Source organism: Haliaeetus leucocephalus, unplaced genomic scaffold, assembly GCF_000737465.1.
Source record: "Haliaeetus leucocephalus isolate CR32 unplaced genomic scaffold, Haliaeetus_leucocephalus-4.0 Scaffold598, whole genome shotgun sequence".
Classification (NCBI taxonomy): domain Eukaryota; kingdom Metazoa; phylum Chordata; class Aves; order Accipitriformes; family Accipitridae; genus Haliaeetus; species Haliaeetus leucocephalus.
Genome location: NW_010973034.1, coordinates 2345726 through 2365657, shown reverse-complemented (window position 1 = coordinate 2365657; position 19932 = coordinate 2345726). Strand labels below are relative to the sequence as shown.

The 19932-nt window shown below is 38.5% G+C and overlaps 1 protein-coding gene across 1 annotated transcript in view; it reads left to right on the top strand.

The window, feature by feature from the left end:
* GPR98 (G protein-coupled receptor 98) overlaps positions 1–19932 on the top strand; it is a 284088-nt gene that overhangs the window by 68653 nt on the left and 195503 nt on the right. Inside the window, exons 39-54 of the mRNA XM_010578035.1 lie at positions 50–128; positions 743–881; positions 1401–1542; positions 2570–2832; positions 4390–4565; positions 5273–5397; positions 6576–6742; positions 6824–6967; positions 7443–7550; positions 8045–8297; positions 9246–9392; positions 9596–9818; positions 10297–10501; positions 11453–11599; positions 17203–17458; positions 19164–19366. Of these exons, the coding sequence (XP_010576337.1) occupies positions 50–128; positions 743–881; positions 1401–1542; positions 2570–2832; positions 4390–4565; positions 5273–5397; positions 6576–6742; positions 6824–6967; positions 7443–7550; positions 8045–8297; positions 9246–9392; positions 9596–9818; positions 10297–10501; positions 11453–11599; positions 17203–17458; positions 19164–19366 (2777 nt within the window). The remainder of the gene's footprint in view (positions 1–49; positions 129–742; positions 882–1400; positions 1543–2569; positions 2833–4389; positions 4566–5272; positions 5398–6575; positions 6743–6823; positions 6968–7442; positions 7551–8044; positions 8298–9245; positions 9393–9595; positions 9819–10296; positions 10502–11452; positions 11600–17202; positions 17459–19163; positions 19367–19932) is intronic.

Here is a 19932-nt window from a genome sequence, read left to right as displayed (position 1 = left end):
GAAAATGTACTTTATTGTTCTTTCATTTTTGTCCTGTTTTCCTTTTTAGATGTGGAAGGTTTAGCTTCTCAAATTATTATTGATGCTAGTGATGGAGTAAGCGGAGTAATTGAATGGGAAACTACCAAGTAAGTCTTGTCTCCTTGAAGAACTCACTGTGTCAGTGATTGGGGTTGCCAGATTATTTTCATTTTCAGTTAACAGTAAAACTCCTATTAAAAATAGGGCTAGATCTTTGAGATGGAAAAGCATCATTCAATTCAGTAGAACTGGAAAGTGTTAAAATAATTCCCACACTGAAACCCAACATTTACAGTATGTTTACTCAGAAATCTTTTGCTACCATGTACTTAACTTTCACTGCTGTCCTTTTATATTGTGAACTTCCCTCACTCCCCCAGCCTCTACACCCATATAACGATACACACTGGCATCTCCCAGATCTTTTTCTCTGACTGACTTCCAGGAGCTAGGAAAAAGGCATCCATGAACATAGACGGGCTTAATCTGCCACTCATAACCAGGAAAAAAGTACAATGTCGTATAGCTTAATTCCATTTAGATAAGAAACAAAGGTAAAAAGGTTGTATTAGGCCATTGTAATGATGCTGATACTGTGATGATACCTTTTTCTTATAAAGCAGAGGGAATCATTTGAAGTGAAAGTATAACAACTATCTATATCTTATTCAAAAGAACATGCTGAGTGAGCAGTGAGAATTTTTCTTGCTTTTTGTTTTAGTTTTGAAGTTAATGAATCTCATGGGAATCTGACAATAATGGCATACCGAAACAGAGGTTCATATGGCAACGTGTCTGTATTTTTTTATGCCCAAAACTTGGAGGCACAGCTGGGTTTGGATTTTAATGTGACCTCAAGGGTAAGAAGCAAATCTAAGTCTACTACTTTTCATTCCTTCAGCTCCCTCAAAACATTGTCTTCTTGTCTGTTCTGCAGAATGATCAGTAGTGCAGCTAGATTTTTTCAACTTGTTTCAATTGCTTTGGTCATCTGAATAGAATGAGATAAAACTAGTCTTCGTATTTTACTGTTTCTTTCTTTTAAAATACTGAAGCATTTTTATTTACAAGACACACTGTAAACTTTCAGACATCTATCTCAATAGAGTTTTGCTTGGAAAAGAGCATATAAGATTTCATACAAGGTTTCATATTTTTTACAACACACCTGTCAAAGTAAATTGCTCTTGCTTGTCCTCATTCTACAATGTGCTGAACTTTTTTACTTCTGTTTCAATCAATTTATAAGGGACATAGAGATTATAGCTCTTCTTGCCTCCTTTTCCTTTCTATTTAAGACAATTGTTTCCCTTAGTTGGAAAATTCTGTGTTTATTAACAGCTGTTAAGTATTCAATGATTTCTGTGTTTCAATGCTAGACTCTGTTTTTTGCTGATGGAGAAAGGAATAAATCTGTTGTTGTTATGATTTTTGATGATGATATTCCTGAAGGTGATGAGAAATTCCAGTTAATATTAACAAATCCCTCTCTGGGGCTGGAATTAGGAGAGAACACAACAGGTAAAACTTAGTTTTAACATTCTTGTTCTTTGGAATTGTATGGCAGTCATTTTAATTTCATTCTTCTGCATAATCGTATTTTAGAAAACACCATTGCCTCGTGTCCTCGTTTCGGCTGGGGTAGAGTTAATTTTCTTTCCAGTAGCTGGTACAGTGCTATGCTTTGGATTTAGGATGAGAAGAATGTGGATAACACACTGATGGTTTCAGTTGTTGCTAAGTAGTGTTTAGACTAAAAGTCAAGTGTTTTTCAGCTTCTGATGTCCAGCCAGTAAGAAGGCTGGAGGGTCATAAGAGGTTGGGAGGGGGCACAGCCAGGGCAGCTGACCTCAACTGGCCAAAGGGGTACTCCATACCATGTGATGTGACGCCCAGTATATAAACTGGGGGGAGCCGGCCTGGGGGGATCAGTGCATGGGAGCTAACTGGGCATCGGTCAGCAAGTGGTGAGCAATTGCATTGTGCATCACTTGTTTTGTATATTCCAGTCCTTTTATTATTATTATTGCCATTTTATTGTTGTTATTATTATCATTATTAGTTTCTTCCTTCCTGTTCTACTGAACTGTTCTTATCTCAACCCACGAGTTTCACCTTTTTCCTTCCAATTCTCTCCCCAATCCCACTGAGAGGAGGGGGAGTGAGTGAGCGGCTGTGTGGTGCTTAGTTGCTGGCTGGGGTTAAACCATGACACCCTGCTATGGTAGATCTTTATACTCCTTTGGAAAGTTCTTAAACATCCCTATGAAGTCTATGCAATTAACAAGATAATATGTAAAATAAGGAATCAAAAAGTGTGAAAGTGAGCTTTTTAGTAAGAGAGTCTAGATTCTTCCTGCCTAGAAATCTTCCTAGATAAAGTAAAATACTTACATATTCTTTTCAAGTATTATCATGGACATAAAAGCATTATATATACACTAAAGGAAGAATGGATTTGTGTTTGTATGTATTTTATTTGTATATATGTATAATTATATTTTACTATATTAATTAAAGAATATTTCCATTATTTATTTCTCAAAAGCCACAATTACTATACTTGCCAATGATGATGGCCATGGAGTTTTGTCATTCAATAACAGCGATCACTTCTTCCTAAGAGAGCAAACGGCTCTCCGTTTGATGGAAAGTGTTGCAGTATTAAATATTATTAGAGAACCTCCTCAGGGAATATTTGGTACCGTGACTGTTCAATATCTTGTAAGTGAAATTAATTCTTCAGAGGCATCAGTGGATTTGACCCCTTCTCAAGGATATATTGTGCTGGAAGAGGGAGTCAGATTCAAGGTAATATGATTGTTATTACCAGAGAAGTGAAGAAAGCTTTTCTGAAACTGTTGGAAAGATTTCAGAAATGTCTGTGTTTTTTCTTGTATTTATTTGTTTCTTATGTTTTCCTTCATTCTCAGAGCAAATTGAGTCATGGCAGTGGGAGTGCCTAAACATTAAATGTGCTCTTCTGTAGATATTCCTCTCTTTGTAATAGTTGAGGTAAACTGAAAACAATATAATGGGTGTATAATGTTTATGTATGCATAGGAACATTTCTTCGTATGTATTCAGCATGTACCTGAAAACACAAACTTTGAAATTATGTGTTAATTTACAAGAGTAAATAGTTAAGACTGAAGTAAAAATCCTGTTCTGTAACGTGATACTTAGGTGGGTCTGAACTGAACAGGGTATGCTACAGCAAATGCAAAAAGTGAACAGGTCTCAATGTCCTAGGAATAGAAAATAACTTATTCTTCTGGGAGTATTAAGCTCACTGCCTCTGTACTGTCCCCACAAGAATTTCAGCTAGAAAATAGCTAGCTTATGTTTGTGAAATCCTGACCCTTCTGAAGTTTAATGGCAGTTTGGGTTTTTTATTTTATTTTACTTTGTCGGTGAAGCTAGGGTCAGTAACAGGTTAGCACGTTATGGCTGGTGGGGTAGAATCTGAAACAAACCTTTCTGGAAACACATAAATGCATTTGGAACTGTAGTGCTGGCCAGTGCAGCAGATCTGTGGGAAGTCAAAGACTTCTTTAAACAGTCTCTAAATATGGTTTATTGCAGAAGTAAATAGGGATCTAAAAGGTCGTAAGCTTCAGTTTAGTTCCAGATCAATCATTACTAACTTTTTTTTTCTGTAGCAAAGCTATGCATACCTCTGTAACTTTTGTTTGGGTAGTGGGAAGGATGACAATGAGCACCAAATGATAGTGAAAACACCTACCTATTTCTAGATAATTCTCTGCTAATTTGAGACGACCTTGAGAGGATCCTATTCTCATCTGCAGTGGTGCAGTAGAGGGAAAGAAACACCAAGAAGAGAGAGAGCACATTTCAAACATCCCTCTATTCTTGCCTTTTTTCCTTTTTTCTTCCCAGCACCACTAGTGGAATTACCCTGTTGCCCTGGAGCTAGTTTAGTTGCCAACTAAAGTAAATTAAAACCAACTTGATTGAGCTGCGTTAGGGGATCAGGTTGCTGTACAGGGACTATGAATTACCAAAGAATGTGTGGAATAAGTAGAGAACTGAAGTATGAAAAAAAGGATCAAAACCTATTATATTTCAGAGGGTCTTAGGATAGAGAGGAGAAAAAAGGAGAAGGAAAAAAAATAAAATTGGATATGCTCGTTTTAGTGTTGCACCAATGGAGGTCACCAGAGGGATGACTTTAGAACCTCAGCCTGAACCATCCTTGCCTCACTTCTGCCCTCTCCAGTTTCAAGAGCTACTATTCTCCTGCTGTGCTATCCAAAGGCGTACAGTAAAAGAGTAGCATGGTCTGATAGGGTAGTGTCATTGTTAGCTGTCAAGTCTCAACAATTTCTATGCTTGTTTTCTTGTCAGACGCTGCATATTTCTGCAATACTGGATGAAGAACCAGAAATGGATGAGCACTTTATTGTCACCCTGTTCAATCCAACTGGAGGAGCCAGACTAGGCACAAGAGTACAAACTATGATTACAGTATTACAGAACCAGGCTCCACTAGGGCTTTTCAGCATCTATCCAGTTACAAATAGGTACTAAACACTGATTCAGTTAAAGGGAGGTTTTTCATATTCAGTAGAGATGATATCTCTTTACAATTTTTTTTTTATAAATCCCGTTAAAGAAATTCAGCAATCCAATTGTAAAACATCTGTAATTTTAAAAAGTACACTATCTGTCAAATACTGTTACTGCCATACAAAAGAACAGAAAAACACTTAAAATGTACTATTCATCATTAAAAATTTAAATTTCTCTATGGATTTTTTCATAAAACAGTACTTCATTAGTCCCTAAACACTCCACTAAGAGTAATCCATGTTAAGAGCTCCAAACCTCAGATCAGTGCCCAGGGAGTCATACATTTTTTAATTTATTTTTGTTTTTAAGCTTGTGTAAAATGCACTTTCACTCCAGGCTGTTTTTCAGAAGCAAATGAACCATATGGAATGACATTTTCAAAAATCATTCAGCTTAAAGCTTACAGCTGGTATGTTAATTTTCAGTCTGGTTTAAGATTTTGTTGAATTTCCTATAATTTTCCCAAGGTGGTGTCATAAGAAATATTGGACAACCTACATTAATGTAGTTATCAGTTCATCAGATAGCAAACCCAGTTATTAATATTTTCTTTTTCGTTCTCTTGTATATTCCGCACTGGAATTGTACTGTAAGAATCTTATTCGTATACAATAAAAATAATACATTTTTTCTTTATTTTCACAATTCTCACATTCAGGACAAATTTCCTCATAATTGAAGAAGCCAACACTACAGTTTATTTGAAAGTTTCAAGGAGTAACGGGCTCAACGTGTCTGTGAGTGTTGAGTGGGAGACATTGTCGGATACTGCATTTGGCATAAGTACGTTCACTTTATCAAGTGTCCACGGCTTTTGTCAGAATGGAGGTAGCAAGAGACTAGCCAAACATATAGGAGATGTAACTTTGGAATGTAAATTCACATATTCAGACTTGATCACATTAATTAATATTTTTCTGAGCATGTCAAAATTCATTAGATAAAAGAGCTTAGCTGCTTAAGAGCCACCTTGTCATCAGCTACTTCTGCCAGAGTTTCAATAATCTGTATTGCTCTCCTTGCTGCTTATATGAATGTTGTTGTCACTAGACTTTTGTTTAATAAAATCTGTTCTTTACTACTAGTAACTTTGGATTTTTCTAACATGGTATAAGAGACACACTTTATATAAACCTAACATAGCCTTAGCCTGAAAAAATGCCACCACACGTTTTGTATCATATCTCCCAGTGTCCCTACTGAGATGCTTTTGTGGGAGTCTCAGGATGAACACTTTAATTTCATGAACACTTTAATCTGGTCCAAGTCAGCACTGCCATTGAAAGAAGCCATCCTTCCATCTCTGCCCACTTGTTCCCATTTCCATGCTAAGCATTTTTTGTTCTGGTACTGATACATGTATAGCTGCTTACTAATCCAGACTGAAACTAAGGCAGCAGAACATGAAATACCTGATTTTGAACATGGATGAATACCCTCTCTGGCTCAACAGCTGGTCTAACCTATGTGTGGGATTGGGAATTTAGCTCTTGGAGTTTAGTTCTGACAATGCAGTGCTTTTTCCTGTAAGCCAATCAAACAGCTTAGGCAGTTTAAGAATCTTAGTGCCATGACTGCTTGTTGTGACAGGGGAGAGAAGGACAAACACATACATTTTGTAGTTTCTTTGTCACTTTTTTCACTACTTGCTATCTAGCTAATTTTCTCACTAGCTAAATTCCAAACTGAATTGTTCTGAATCAGACTCAAATTGCCTATGCATCTTCCATATGCAATTGTAATATATGAAGAATACATTTATTGCTTAACTCTCATTACATCTTCAGTACTGTAACATTTCCGTGCATTTACACTTATACCAACTATTTAGAGACAACTTCAGCATTTCTGATACTAGATCTGGTTTTGGCAAGTAAATCATGAAAATTATTTCAATGCCATGAAAATGGCATTGAAAAAGACCTCAAGAATAAATAGTATTTTCTTTTATTATATTGCAGGAGGTAGTATCAGTGTCCTGTCTGTCTTGCAAAGTTTTGTGGAAGAGTCAGTGTCTAGCTGGTGTTTCTTTACATCAGGAGAAATCCTGTATGGTGTTCTGTTGCGTATGCCTCCAGCTACGTTTTCTACTGTCTACCAATGGAAGGGAGTTTTTGTGCCTGTCGAGGTAAATATTTGCTTGCAAACAACAAGCATGCTACTTAATAAGGAATTTAAGTCTCAATTTTAGTTTTTATTCCTCCCTCAGAACTTCAGTATGTGGAATCCTAAGAGCTGTGTGTCTTTCCAAATCCGTGCCTCTCCCTACCTTGTGATTACTCATGGGGGAGCCAGGCAGGGAGCTTCCAACAACAGTGTGTATGCATTCATGCCTGGACACAGACTGATGAAGGTAAATCTGTTTTACTTACAAAATCATAAAATAATGGGGTTGGAAAGGAGCTTGGGAGGCCCTCCAGTCCAGCCATGTTTTAGAAAAAAGCACTCTGTGCTCAGCTAGTTTGGGGCCCTAACACTCTGCATGACTTCAGTGATTTAAGTATTTACAGCTGTTTGTCTACTGTGTTTTTATACTTATATTTTGGGGGGTGGGGGAAATAACCTAGGAAGCGAGGAAAGAGATTGTGGAGCAATCAAGTCATAAAACATTCTCTGAAAAATGTGTGCTAAGTTATATTAATTTTGTAAATTAACCCCACATATGTAGACATATTTTGAAAATTGTAGAATTACATATATGTAATTTTATATATTTTATATATAGTTTTATATGTAATTTTGCAAATTTTAAAAGTATGTGTATATATGGATAAACTTGTCACTTGAAGTGACTTCCAAACACCATTTTTGTCATATTTCCCTCACAGATACAGACACTTTCTATTCTGGATACCAGACATGTGAAACATTTTGCTGTGGATGAAGAAGACTATTTGATTTTTGCGAGTCACACAACCAGTTCCAGTTCTATTCAGGTTAGAATACACTTGTCTTTCCTGGCTTTGATGTGGGTAGGGTAGTTTGGTTAGTTTTGAGTTTCAAATTTGAAGGATAAAAAAACTGTAAGTATATTTTTCTGAAAAATTACTTACATTTCTATTACAGATTTATAAGAATTAAAATTCTAGGCTTGTTTAAATGTAGCAATACTCTCTAGTTTATTAACATATAATTTACATTTGGTTTGATTTTATTGCTAGTGTTATTTCTGTTTTGAAATCTAGCATGTTAAACACCTATAAGAACAGTAACAGCTTCTGACCATAAACCTATTAATCTGAAGAACAGGCACAGCTGCTTGCAGCAAGATAGTTACTTACCAGTGTGCTTCTGCCTTAATGTAGGGTCCACCTTAGAAATGAGGAATTCAGTTCACTATATTCCCAGGTTTTCATCATGACACTTAATTTGTCTTCTCTTGGTGCTAATTACAAATTTATAATGAAAAAAGTATTTTATATTTCCACAGGTTTTCCAGTGGAATAAAGATATATTTGTGCTGCATCATCAACTTCCACTTTACAGAGCTCTGAACATAGCCTTGTTTCCTAGAGGAGGCATTATGTACCTATTAGTTTCTTTATCAAATACCAGCCAGAACATGCTCTTGTACCAGTGGCTGAATAACGAGTTTAGGAATCTTCATCAATTACCAGCAAAAGAAATAAAACATATGGAGGCCTGGATTTCTGGATCTGATATCTATTTAATTATTGCAAAAGGTATTTAGCAGAAGCTGAACACTGAGTTTGCTAAGTATATGCTGGCTTTTTTGGTAGCAAAGGCATTTGGGGTGAAGGAGTTTAGATGGGTATTAAAGTATTACTGGGGACTGACAATTCACTGATAAGCATTTTATCAAAGAAATCTCTGGTTTGTCTCTCAGAAAATAAAAGCATTGTGTTTGTTCTCAAATACTTATGAAACTAATGAAATATTTTCCCAAGAACAATAGGAAATAACAACTATTCATCTAGCTGCTGATTGCACCCTTTCTAAGCTTTTCTGAGCTTTGTGATATGCAGAGATCATTGGTCGGCAAAGCACATGTGTTTTTTATTACAAGTATGACACTTTAGGCATTGTTTTATGACTGCATCCCTATGCCTATTTAAAAGTTTATGTTTAAGTCGATAGGTTTCTTTGCAATTGGCTGTTGTCTACTGGCAATCTTGGTGTCCTTATATGTGAATGTGTGTAGAAAAGCAGTTAAATGATGTCAGTGGATGAATCATCCCACGGAGATCAGTCATACTATGGAATTATAGAATAATAGAATCATTTAGGTTGGAAAAGACCTTTAAGATCATTAAGTCCAACCGTCAACTGTGCCCACTAAACCATGTTCTGAAGTGCCTTGTCTACGCGCTTTTTGAATACCTCCAGGGATGCACACTTCCCTGGGCAGCCTGTTCCAATACCTGACAACCCTTTCAGCAAAGAAATTTTTCCTAATATCCAATCTAAACCTCCCTGCCACAACTTGAGGCCATTTCTTCTCATTCTATCACCAGCCATGTGACAGAAGAGACCAGCACCCACCTAGTAAACCACCAAGTAAAAAGGAAAATGTGATAATTATTCTCACTTCATAATTAAAGCTGCCAAACTCTGCCTTTTGAATGGCCACCAATGTGCGATTTAGCTAACAGGCAGCAAAATAATGCAAGTTTTGTCACTTTGCTCCTTTGCAGAATCTGGAAATTCTTCTGAAATTTTCATCTGGGAGACAGGGCAGTCTACCTTTAGACACTTTCAATCTCTTCCAGTCTGCTCTGTAAGAAACATCCATGTTTTTGTGCCTCCTTCAGGTTTAGGTAAGACTTAAATGAAAATATTTGTTCAAATCCTAATTTATAATGCTGGAATTGCAGAAACGTGTGCTTATTTTTTCGTATTATTTATCAGACTTTAAAAGTTACTATCATCATTGTACTACCAATGGCATTTCTGGCATTACAAGGAGAACTTTTAAATATATCGCTGAATATTTCTTTTTTCTCCTCCTTGCTCAATGTAGTTCACATCCTTCTATCTGGTAAGGACACAACAACACTGTATTCTTGGAACTCAGAAGGGAACCAGTTCTCTGTAATGCTGGAGGGCCCATATGCGGATCATATCACTTCAGCTACTGCAAGGTCTCTGAATTCCAGCAAGAGCTTGATTGCTCTGTCCGTAGAGTCCAACTCCCACATTTATGAGCTGACCACTATCTCCAACCAGTCAGATTTTATACCTAGGTAGGTTTTTTTGTTTTATATAACTTTCTCCTAGCTCTTGCATTTCTTTTTCGGTGATACTGTTTTTGTTACAGTAGAGAACGTTCTATACTTCTGTGTGTGGTGTGCTTATTAAGACTAAAGAGAATTTTTCACAGGTAGATTTAAGATAACCTGGAGTCAAAGAGCCTCACAAATGGCTTTAAAACACGGCAAGAAAGGACTTGCAGTTATGACTTGATTTTTTTTAAAGCTTTTGTTTAGGATAAATTAAATTACTTTCATAATTAATTTCAGTTACTCTACGATCTATTGTAATTAAAAAAAAAAACAAAACCAACAGAAAACCCACAACCTTTAAACCTTAATTACTTCCTCAGGAATATAAACAATAATTTCACCTCCAAAAATGCTCGTTAAATTTACAGCAGTGTTTTCAAAGTTCATTAATCAGCTATACTCAGTTTATAATTATTTGATGTGTGTGTTTTTATGCTAGTTCAGGTGAATTGATATTTGAGCCTGGGGACATGGAAGCTGTGATAGCAGTCAATGTCCTGGATGACATCATCCCAGAGGAGGAAGAATGCTTCAAAGTGTGGTTGAAAAACCCTAAGGGAGGTGCAGAGATTGGTGTTCATGGTTTTGTTAACATAATTATTCCTTCCAATGACAATGCCTACGGAATCATTGCATTTGCTCAGGTAAAACTTCTAAGGTAAATCATTAAAATATGTATATATAATTTCTGAATAATGGAACAAAAATGTATGAAAACTGTAGACTGGAGCATGTGACAGGAGAGTTAGAAGCTTTTTAACATCCATTCAGCATTGCTGTGTGATTATATAGAACACAAAGTGGTAGAAAATCAGTTCCACAGTCTGTCCCTTTTGTGAGATGTTTATAATCCCCTTACATTTAGATTAACACATTAGTTTACCAGCTTGGTTTTGCAACATCCTAGAAATTCAGTTTTCAGATGGCATATATGATATCATCATAGAGTTGTTACTGGTTGGTTAGTCAAGGGAATTAAGTAAACAAGTTTGAAGATCCTTTTTCCCTGAAAAAGATACTATTTGGGTTACATCACAAGATGAACCAGTCTGCCAGAACAGAATAATTTCTTTGGAAAAAATGTCAGACTGAAGGTATTACTTGGAGTGGTTAATTCTTAAATCATCAAACACTGTAGAAGTTATCTAGACAGCTATATAGTAAATGCATACTGAAGATATAAAACACAGAAGAGTCATTACTAAATGAAACATTGCACCTGGACTTGTGTGAGGAGGGTGAATAACGGTAAAGTAACAGCAGTAAAACTATGTCTCTCTTGAAGGTCCACTTGTTTTGTTATCTGCTTCATACAATTTGGACATACAATAATGTATGTCCAAACATTGGGGTTTTTGCCTTAGGATAAAGAGGCCTGACATTTTAAATTCTTATATCCATGAAATCTGGGAGTATTGAGTACCTCTGAAAATTAGGACATATAAATTTAATCAATGAACATGTATTTAGCTACTTAATAGTAGATTAACTTATTGATGCCCAATGTCAGTGTCCCCCATTGATACCCAGATCCCTAAAGAAACTTTTCTTTATAAGAAAATAATATTATGGTTCTGGTACTTTATATTTTCCAGAGTTCTTTATTTAAGCAAGTTGAAGAAATGGAACAGGACAGCTTAATCACCTTGAATATTGAACGTTTAATAGGAACATATGGACGAGTTACAGTAGAGTGGATTGCTAATGGGAGCATAAGTGATGTATTTCCAGCTTCAGGAATGGTATGTAATCACATCAGTGATATTAGAGAAGCACTGACTGTTCGGTTTCAGACAATAGGTGCAGATGTACTGAGGGAGAAGGATAGTGCATGTTAGATTGCCCCACTCTTCTGTTAATTCCTGCTTCCTGGTGCTTTCCTCTGATTCTGGCAGTTTGCACTTCTGGCTGGCACATAATACCGCAGCATCACTCTTGCTCTTCTAGAACCAGATAGTGCAATGCTGTCCAGGCACTAGAAATGTGTATCTGTAGTATCCTGTTCCCATCTTCCTTTCTTCCTGCTGCAAGATCCATCTACTGTGTCAAATCATTTGCATAGGTGGGAATCTGGGAGTGTTTGCTCTTTGTCCTGACCTTGCCAATACAGGTGAGAACTTCAGTGGCCCAGGAGAATATGACAAATCCCACTTTTCTCTGTTTCTGAGACTGTTTAGGTTTCCAGCCGTGTTAAAACCCAGTGTTTTCTGCTAGCCAAAGCTCTTGGTATGCCTTAGGACCGACAGGCGCCTGGTTCTTTAAGTCGAGGGTCTCCACCTCGTGGCCATCTGTAGAAGACACAATGGGCTTTGAGGCTGTAGAGCTGTAGCACAAGCCACAGCTGAGGGAAGGAAGGGCCAAAAGACTGTAGAAATAAACTTTACACCTGGAAATAATGGGTCTGAGGTAAGAGAGACAAATCAACAGAAGGGAAATCAAGGATACCAAAACAGTCATACTGAAATTATTAAGGTACTCCTTGAGCATTCCAGATGTATGCTACATGATTTCCCTGCACACGTTTGCAGGTAGGAAGAGACAGAAAGGTAAAGTAAAGGTATAATATTGTTTGCTGGAAATTTCTGTTTTTCCTTCAGCGTAGGTGTAGCCTAAGTCTTTATAGACGCATCTTCCTTGTTGAGAGAGACCTAATCAAGTATCTGGCCCTTTGAATTTAAAAATAAGAAGAATATAGATAGACAAAGCATTTCTCAATCATTTTATCTGGGAAAAAAAAATTAACAAAACCATTGACTGGACATTTCTTCAATTGGCAGTGATTTTAATAAATATTATATGTTCATCATTCTTTTGACATATTTATATGTGGTGGGTTGACCTTGGCTGCCAACCCCCCCCAAGTTGCTCTCTTACTCCCCCTCCTCAGCAAGACAGGGAAGAAAATAAGGTGGAAAATCATGAGATAAAGGCAGTTTAATGAGAAAAGCAAAAGCCGTGCATGGAAGCAAAGCAAAAAGTGGAATTTATTCAGTACTTCCCATCAGCAGACAGATGTCCAGCCTCTTCCTGGGAAGCAGATCCTCATTACATGTAGCAGTTGCTTTGGAAGACAGATGTCATAACCACAAATAGTCATTTCTGTGGGTGTCCTCTCTACCTCCTTACCCTCAGCTTTTATTGCTGAGAGTGATAGATACTATGTGGTATGGAATATCCCTTTGGTGAGTTTGGGTTAGCTATCCTGGCTGTGTCCCCATCTAATCCCTTGCCCAATCTCAACCTATGACACTGCAGTGAGTGCACTGCTCAGCAGTAGCCAAAATGTTGCTGCGTTATCAGTGCCATTTCAGCCACAAATCCAAACACAGCGCTATATGGGCTGCTGTGGGGAAAGTTAACTCCAGCCCAGCCAGACCCAGTATGTTGCTGAAGAAAGAATGCTGAGCTGTCAGCAGTTTACCGATTCTGCTTCTTTTTAATCTTTGAGAGGGTCTTAAGCGTGTTATGCAAGAAACCTCAGTGAAGACAGGTAATTTTGAATAATTTGAAAGGTATATAACAAAGGACAGTAAGTTGAACATGAGCCAGCTATGTGTGCATACTGGTCTGAGGCAGACCATGGCCAGCAGGTTGAGGGAGGTGATCCCTTCCCTGTACTCAGCACTGGTGAGACACATCTGGAGAGCTGGGTCTAGTTCTCTGCTCCCCAGTACAAGAGACATGGGCATATTGGAGTGAGTCCAGCAAAGGGCCATGAACATGATGAAGGGATTGGAGCATCTGACATATGGAAGGAGGCTCAGGGATGATCTTATGACTGTGTATAAATACGTGGGGTCAAGAGTAAAGAAGATGGAGGCAGATGCTTCTTGGCCATGTCCTGTGCCAGCAATGGACACAATACAGGAAATTACATTTAAAAATGAGTAAAAAAACTTTACTGTAAGGGTGGTGAAACACTGGATCAGGTTACCCAGAGAGATTGTGAAGTCTCTGTCCTTGGAGATATTCAAAACCTGGCTGGACATGGCCCTGAGCAGCCTGCTGTGGTTGAATCTGTTCTTAGCAGGGACAGTTGGACTAGGTGATCTCCAGAGGTCCCTTACAACCTCAACCATTGTGTGATTCTGTGATAATGAAGACGTATGATCACTTTGAAACAACTGAGCTGTTTTGCCTGAAGTTGGAATGTAGAAAGAGGTCTCAGGTTGAATGCCTGTTTATAAAGCAGCTATAGGTAGCTTGATTATACCAAACTAATTTGCACAGAATCATAGACTCATTTTCAATTGCGAATTTGGTCTCTCTGGTTATTATGCTTCTGACTGAGAATTATTTCTTGTTTTGTGGCCTGTGTTTCAAATTATTTTACCACATTGCATTTTTCTCAAAGCATTTCTTTATGTCACCTGTCTCTCTGGGTCTCATATTTTTTTCTGTACACTTCTTTTATATATATACGCAGCCTGAGGAACAAACAGGAGCAACTGGAGGTCCATGCCCAGTCAGAAAGTTATGATATCATAGGAATAACTGAAACATAGTGGGACAACTCATATGACTAGAGAATTGTGGTGGATGGCTACAGGCTGTTTCCTAAAGGCAGGCAGGGAAGAAGAGGAGGAGCAGGAATCATGCTTTATGTTAAGAAGAACCTAGAAAGTATAGAAATTGACTACGGTGATTGTGGAAGCTCTGTCGAATGCCTCTGGGTCAAGATCAGAGGAGTTGTCTCCAAGAGGGATCTAACAGTAGGCATTTGCTACTGACATTCAAACCAAGAAAGTAAGGCCAATGAAGGAATATTTGAGTCACTTAAGCAAGCTTCAGGTCAACAGAACCTGGTTCTTATGGGTGACTTCAACTACCCAGACATTTGTTAGAATGACAATACAGCAGCTCACATGTCATCCATCAGGTTCCTGGAATGTGTAGAGGACTGCTTCCTCATACAAATGTTAGATGTGCCAACCAGGAATGAGGCACTGCTGGACTTGCTACTCACAAACCAAGAAACCCTGCTTTGTAATATATATCTTGGTTAGTGATAGCCTTGGCTGCAGTGATCACGATATTGTTGAGTTTGGGGTCCTGCTGAGCATGCTGAAGGTTAGTACTAAGACAAAGGTTTCAGATTTTAGAAGAGCAAACTTAGCTCGGTCAGACCTCAGTTGGGAGGGATTCCGTGGGAAGCTTCCATGGACAATAAAGGAGCTAGTGAGTGCTAGGAGTTTTTCAAGAACGCTCGACTGGAAGCAGAAAAACAGTTCATCCCCTTTAAAGGTAAGGGAAGTAGGTGGAGCAAAAGACTCCCTTGGCTTAACTGTGAGCTTCTGAGTCTGCTCAAAACCAAAAGAGAAGTGACCCAGAGATGGAAAAGCAGACAAATACCCAGTGAGAACAAGGGCATTGCCAGGGTGTGCAGAGATGTAGTTAGAAAAGTAGAAGCTCAGCTCAAATCGAAATTGGCCAGAGATGTCAAAAACCACAAGAAAGGATTCTTCAGTTATGTAAACAACAAGCAGAAACAGAAGGAAATTATTAGCCTGCTGTTAAACAGGAGAGGTGAATTAGTCACCAACAACACTGAAAAGGCAGAGGTTCTCAGCACTTTCTTCACCTCTGTCTTTAACAGCACTGTTGGGCCCCAGGCCTTGGGAACAAAAATCCAGGTTTATGCAAATACAGACACAGTGTTGGTGAAGGAGGAGTTGGTATGTGAACTACTACAGGAGCTTGACACCTACAAATCGAGGGGCCCTGGCATTATCCACCCGAGGGTGCTGAGAGAGCTGGCTGGCATCATTGCGAGGCTGCTCTCCATAATCTTTGAGAAGTTGTGGAGGTTGGGGAATGTCCCAGAAGACTGGAAGGCTCATGTCACCCCTACCTACAAGAAGGGCTTAAAGGAGGATCCAGGAGGCTATAGCCCATCAGTCTTGCTTCAGTCCCTGCAAAAATTATGGAATGGATCTTCCTGGGGGATATCACAAATGAAAAGAAGCACATGATTGGGAAAAGCCAGCACAGATTCACCAAAGGCAAATTGTGCTTTGTAAATCTGATCGCCTTCTATGACAAAGTAACCTGCTCAGTTGCTGTGGGGCAAGCGGTGGACATTGTCCAGTGGGATTTCTCCAAGGCTTTCAGTACAGTTTCCCACAGCCTCCTCCTGCAGAAGCTACTGTGTTATGGTCTAGAAAAGTGGTCCATGTGGTGGGTGGGGAACTGGCTGACAGCCCGCACCCAAAGGGTGGTGGTAAGTAGTTCCTTTTCAAAATCATCCCCCCAGGGATCAATATTGGACCCAATGCTCTTTAGTGTCTTCATAAGTGGTCTGAGTGATGGGATCAAGTGTAGCCTGATGAAGTTTGCTGATGATACCAAACTGAGTGGGACAGTGGACACTTTGGAAGGGAGAGCCACCCTGCAGAATAGGCTGGAAGAGTGGGCTAAAAAGAACCTTAGGAAGTTAAACAAGGACAAGTGTAAGGTCTTGCACCTGGAAAAACATAATGCAGGAGTGCAGCACAGGATGGGATCTACCCGGCTGGGGAACAGCTCTGTGGAAAGGGACCTGGGGGTCCTGGTGGAGAACAAGCTCAGTATGAGTGAACAGTGTGCTGCTGCGGCACAGCAAGCCAACAGGATGCTGGGTTGCATCAACAAGGACACCAGCAGAGAGAAAGAGGTCATTATCCTACTCTACTCAGTGCTTGTCAGGCCACACCTGCAATACTGTGTTCAGTTTTGGTCCCTGCTATGCAAAAAGGTTGTGGACAGGCTGGAGAGGATCCAGAGAAGGGCCACAAAGATGAGCCAAGGACTGGGAAGCCTGCCATATGAGGGAAGGCTGAGAGAACTGGGTTTGTTTAGCCTTGAGAAAAGAAGGCTTGGGGAAGACCTTATTGTCATGTTCCAATATTTAAAGGGTGGCTACAAAGAAGACAGATTTTTACAAGGAGTCACATGGAAGAGACAAGGGTCATGGGTACAAGTTACTCCTGGGGAGATTCTGATTGTACACAAAAGGAAAATTTTTCACAATGAGAACAATCAGCCATTGGAGTAATCTCCCCAGGGAAGTGGTGGATTCCCCAACATGAGACACTTTTAAGAGTCAGCTGGACAGTGTGCTGGGCCATCTTGTCTAGACCCTGCTTTTGCCAAGAAAGGATGGACCAGATGATCCTTGAGGTCCCTTCCAACCTGGTATTCTATGACTCTATGATTCTGTGATATGTACATGTATATGAATATGTATGCATATATGTGTGTGTATATATTATTTTTTTAATTGATAGAGTTTTACAGAATAAAACAGTTGGTATAACAGCAGTGAGAAGAAATTTGACTTTTTTTTTCCCTCCCTCTAAAACTTTAGATTACGTTTTCAGAAGGACAGGCCCTGTCCACAATCACCCTGACAATTCTTGCAGACAGTGTTGCAGAGCTTTCAGAGACTGTGGAAATCATGCTTACCCATGTTACCACTGTGGGTGTTGAGGATACCACAAAAGGAGCCATCATCGATGCCAAAAGAGCAAGAGCTGTACTCACCATTTTACCCAGTGACTCTCCACATGGTGTGATTGGGTGGCATATGGAGTCTCTCTTTGTTAAAGTCACAGAGCCAGAAGGTTAGTCTGTTTCTTGATTCTTAGGGAAAAAAGAAATGTTTTTTCAAAATCACCATTGTTGGAACTGTAACATTGCTGGTTTTTATATATATATATATATATATATATAAAAATATATATATTTTATATATATATCTCTCAGTATTTTTCTATTAAAAAATCGTAGCAGAAATATCCTTCACAATATGTAATTATGCTATTTCATACATACATTTTATGCTGTATTTCACATTGCATATATCAACATTATCCAGTCATTTTTGTTTAGGGGGTAAGCTATTAAAATCTTGGCATCTTGTGTTGCAAATCACCAATATGTAAAATACTTCTGTTGAGATAAAAAGCCCAACTTGCCCATTTAATGGGATTAATTTATTGTCTAAAATAACTTACATAGAAAGACTTTCCTCAGGAATTGGGTCAAAAAGTAAAGCTTTTTGTTCAGTGGGATAGGGGAAGGAAGGAAGCAGAGCAAGAGTGAATTCAATTTCAAGGAAACTGAATTGGGGTTTTTCTGCTTGCCAGCTGTGTGTTTGATTGGTTTTCCTTCCAGGCACCAATTGAAATTGTAAAGGATCTGCCAGGCAGTTGGCCAGAGGCGGGCTGCCACAGTGCTCAGGCTCCTGAGCTAGGCAGCTGATTGCTCTGGCATCCTGTACAGCCTGGTGGTTTTCCAGCAGCTGCCTGATGGGCTATTCATACTTCAAAAGCCCAATTGAGATTTCCTGGCAAGTTAACATTCCATCCGTATTAACAAATAAAATTTATGAAAAATACATTTTCCATCAGAATATTATTGCAGATAAAACCTCCTCACCCATTCTATTGTAAAGTGAATTAGTGTTGCCCCCTTTTTAGCACCTGAAGGTACTGTGAAGGGATTCTGTTGGTTACTTACATACACATACATGCATTATAAATGTTTATGCTTTGAAGTTAGGATTCAAGGCATGTTCTTAGGTTTCATTTCTTGCACAGTTTGTATTCCAATCTTTAAATTTTGTGTTTTTCATAAATTATATACAGGTGCTAACTGTGAAGTAGTATCTAGTTAATACAAGTAACAGAAACTGGTCTGAAGTACAAAGCCTGTTGCGTTTTATCTGTTTCTATTTTCCAGTCATAATTCCAGCACATTTAGCCAAATGCTGTGTTTGGTGGTTTATTGGACAAAATTGCAAATCTGCTTTCCCAAAAGGGATCTGAGCCTGACAGACAGAAGTGTATCTCATTTTCTTCAACATTTAAGTTAAGGAAATGTAAAATTTGCAGCCAGAGTGACTGCCTCCAATGCTGCTTTCTGTATTGGAATCAGTAGTGATCTCCTGGGCATGTAAAGGCCAGGCAAAATGGTGAGATGGGAGTTTTGAAGGAAAACTGAATAAAAATGTCAATGTTGATGTAACAGTTTATGTAGTAAACATTTAAAACTGTAAATATTCCATACTTTATTCGTCCTCTAGATCCAGTTTTAAAATGATTTCCAGATGTACACACTTTGTGTTCTGTGTGTTTATACCACTTGTATGTGCTTATTTGCCTGAGTCATTTGAATTATCCAAGTATTGTTGTGTGGCTAAGCAGAATCGTAGTGGGCTCTAGCAAGCAGCTCCAGTACAATTAGGTGCACTGAAAGTCAAGCAGGGCAAGGGTTAAAACAATCATGTCTTGATTTTTTTTTTTCCCCTCCTTGTTATAGGGCAAGTGAATTCAACTACTCTTACTTTACAAATTGTTCGAGAACAAGGGTTTGTTGGAGAGATTGCGATTCAGCTGAGTGCCGCGCCTAACTTTGAACTCCCCCTCTCCAAACAAGCAACAGAGAATGAGGATTATATTCTGGAAAAGACGACAATCATTATGGCAGAGAATGCAACAATAACTTCTGTCGTAGTCACAATTTTGCCTGTGAGTAGTCTAACAACAACTTTAGCTAATAATGTCTTTTAAGGAAAGGGAAAATGGTAGTGTTTCTATACCAGAAGTAGGATTTTGCATTCTAGAAATGGCTAAGGTGGGATTCTTGCCTCATCAGATGGTTGTATATCAGTAGGAATTGCAGCCATCTCTTTCAAAAAAATTTGAGTACTCATGACTGGGAAGGAACCAAATTATTTGTTTTGTTGTAGTCCCGAAATTAACGTATAATAATGACAAATGAAAAAATTATAAATGTCTTAGGTGCTTGCTGGCTTTTCAACTTGTTGCAGGTTTTTACAGAGGATTTATTTTACTTCACATGCCTCTTAAGAGATTTGTTCTGTAGTTCAGGAAATGTTAATTTTTCACCAAAAAGTGTATATTATTTAAATATATTCAGAATGGAGGTATTGCTCTTCAAGTTCTGGCTTAGTTTCTGAAATCTAGCCACCTTTCTTATAGATAGGAGAATCAAGTGACAGCCAGCAATATTTTCCACCATTCTTACACATCTGGAATCTGACTGCCAACTTCAGTTTCTAAAGCTCAGCAAA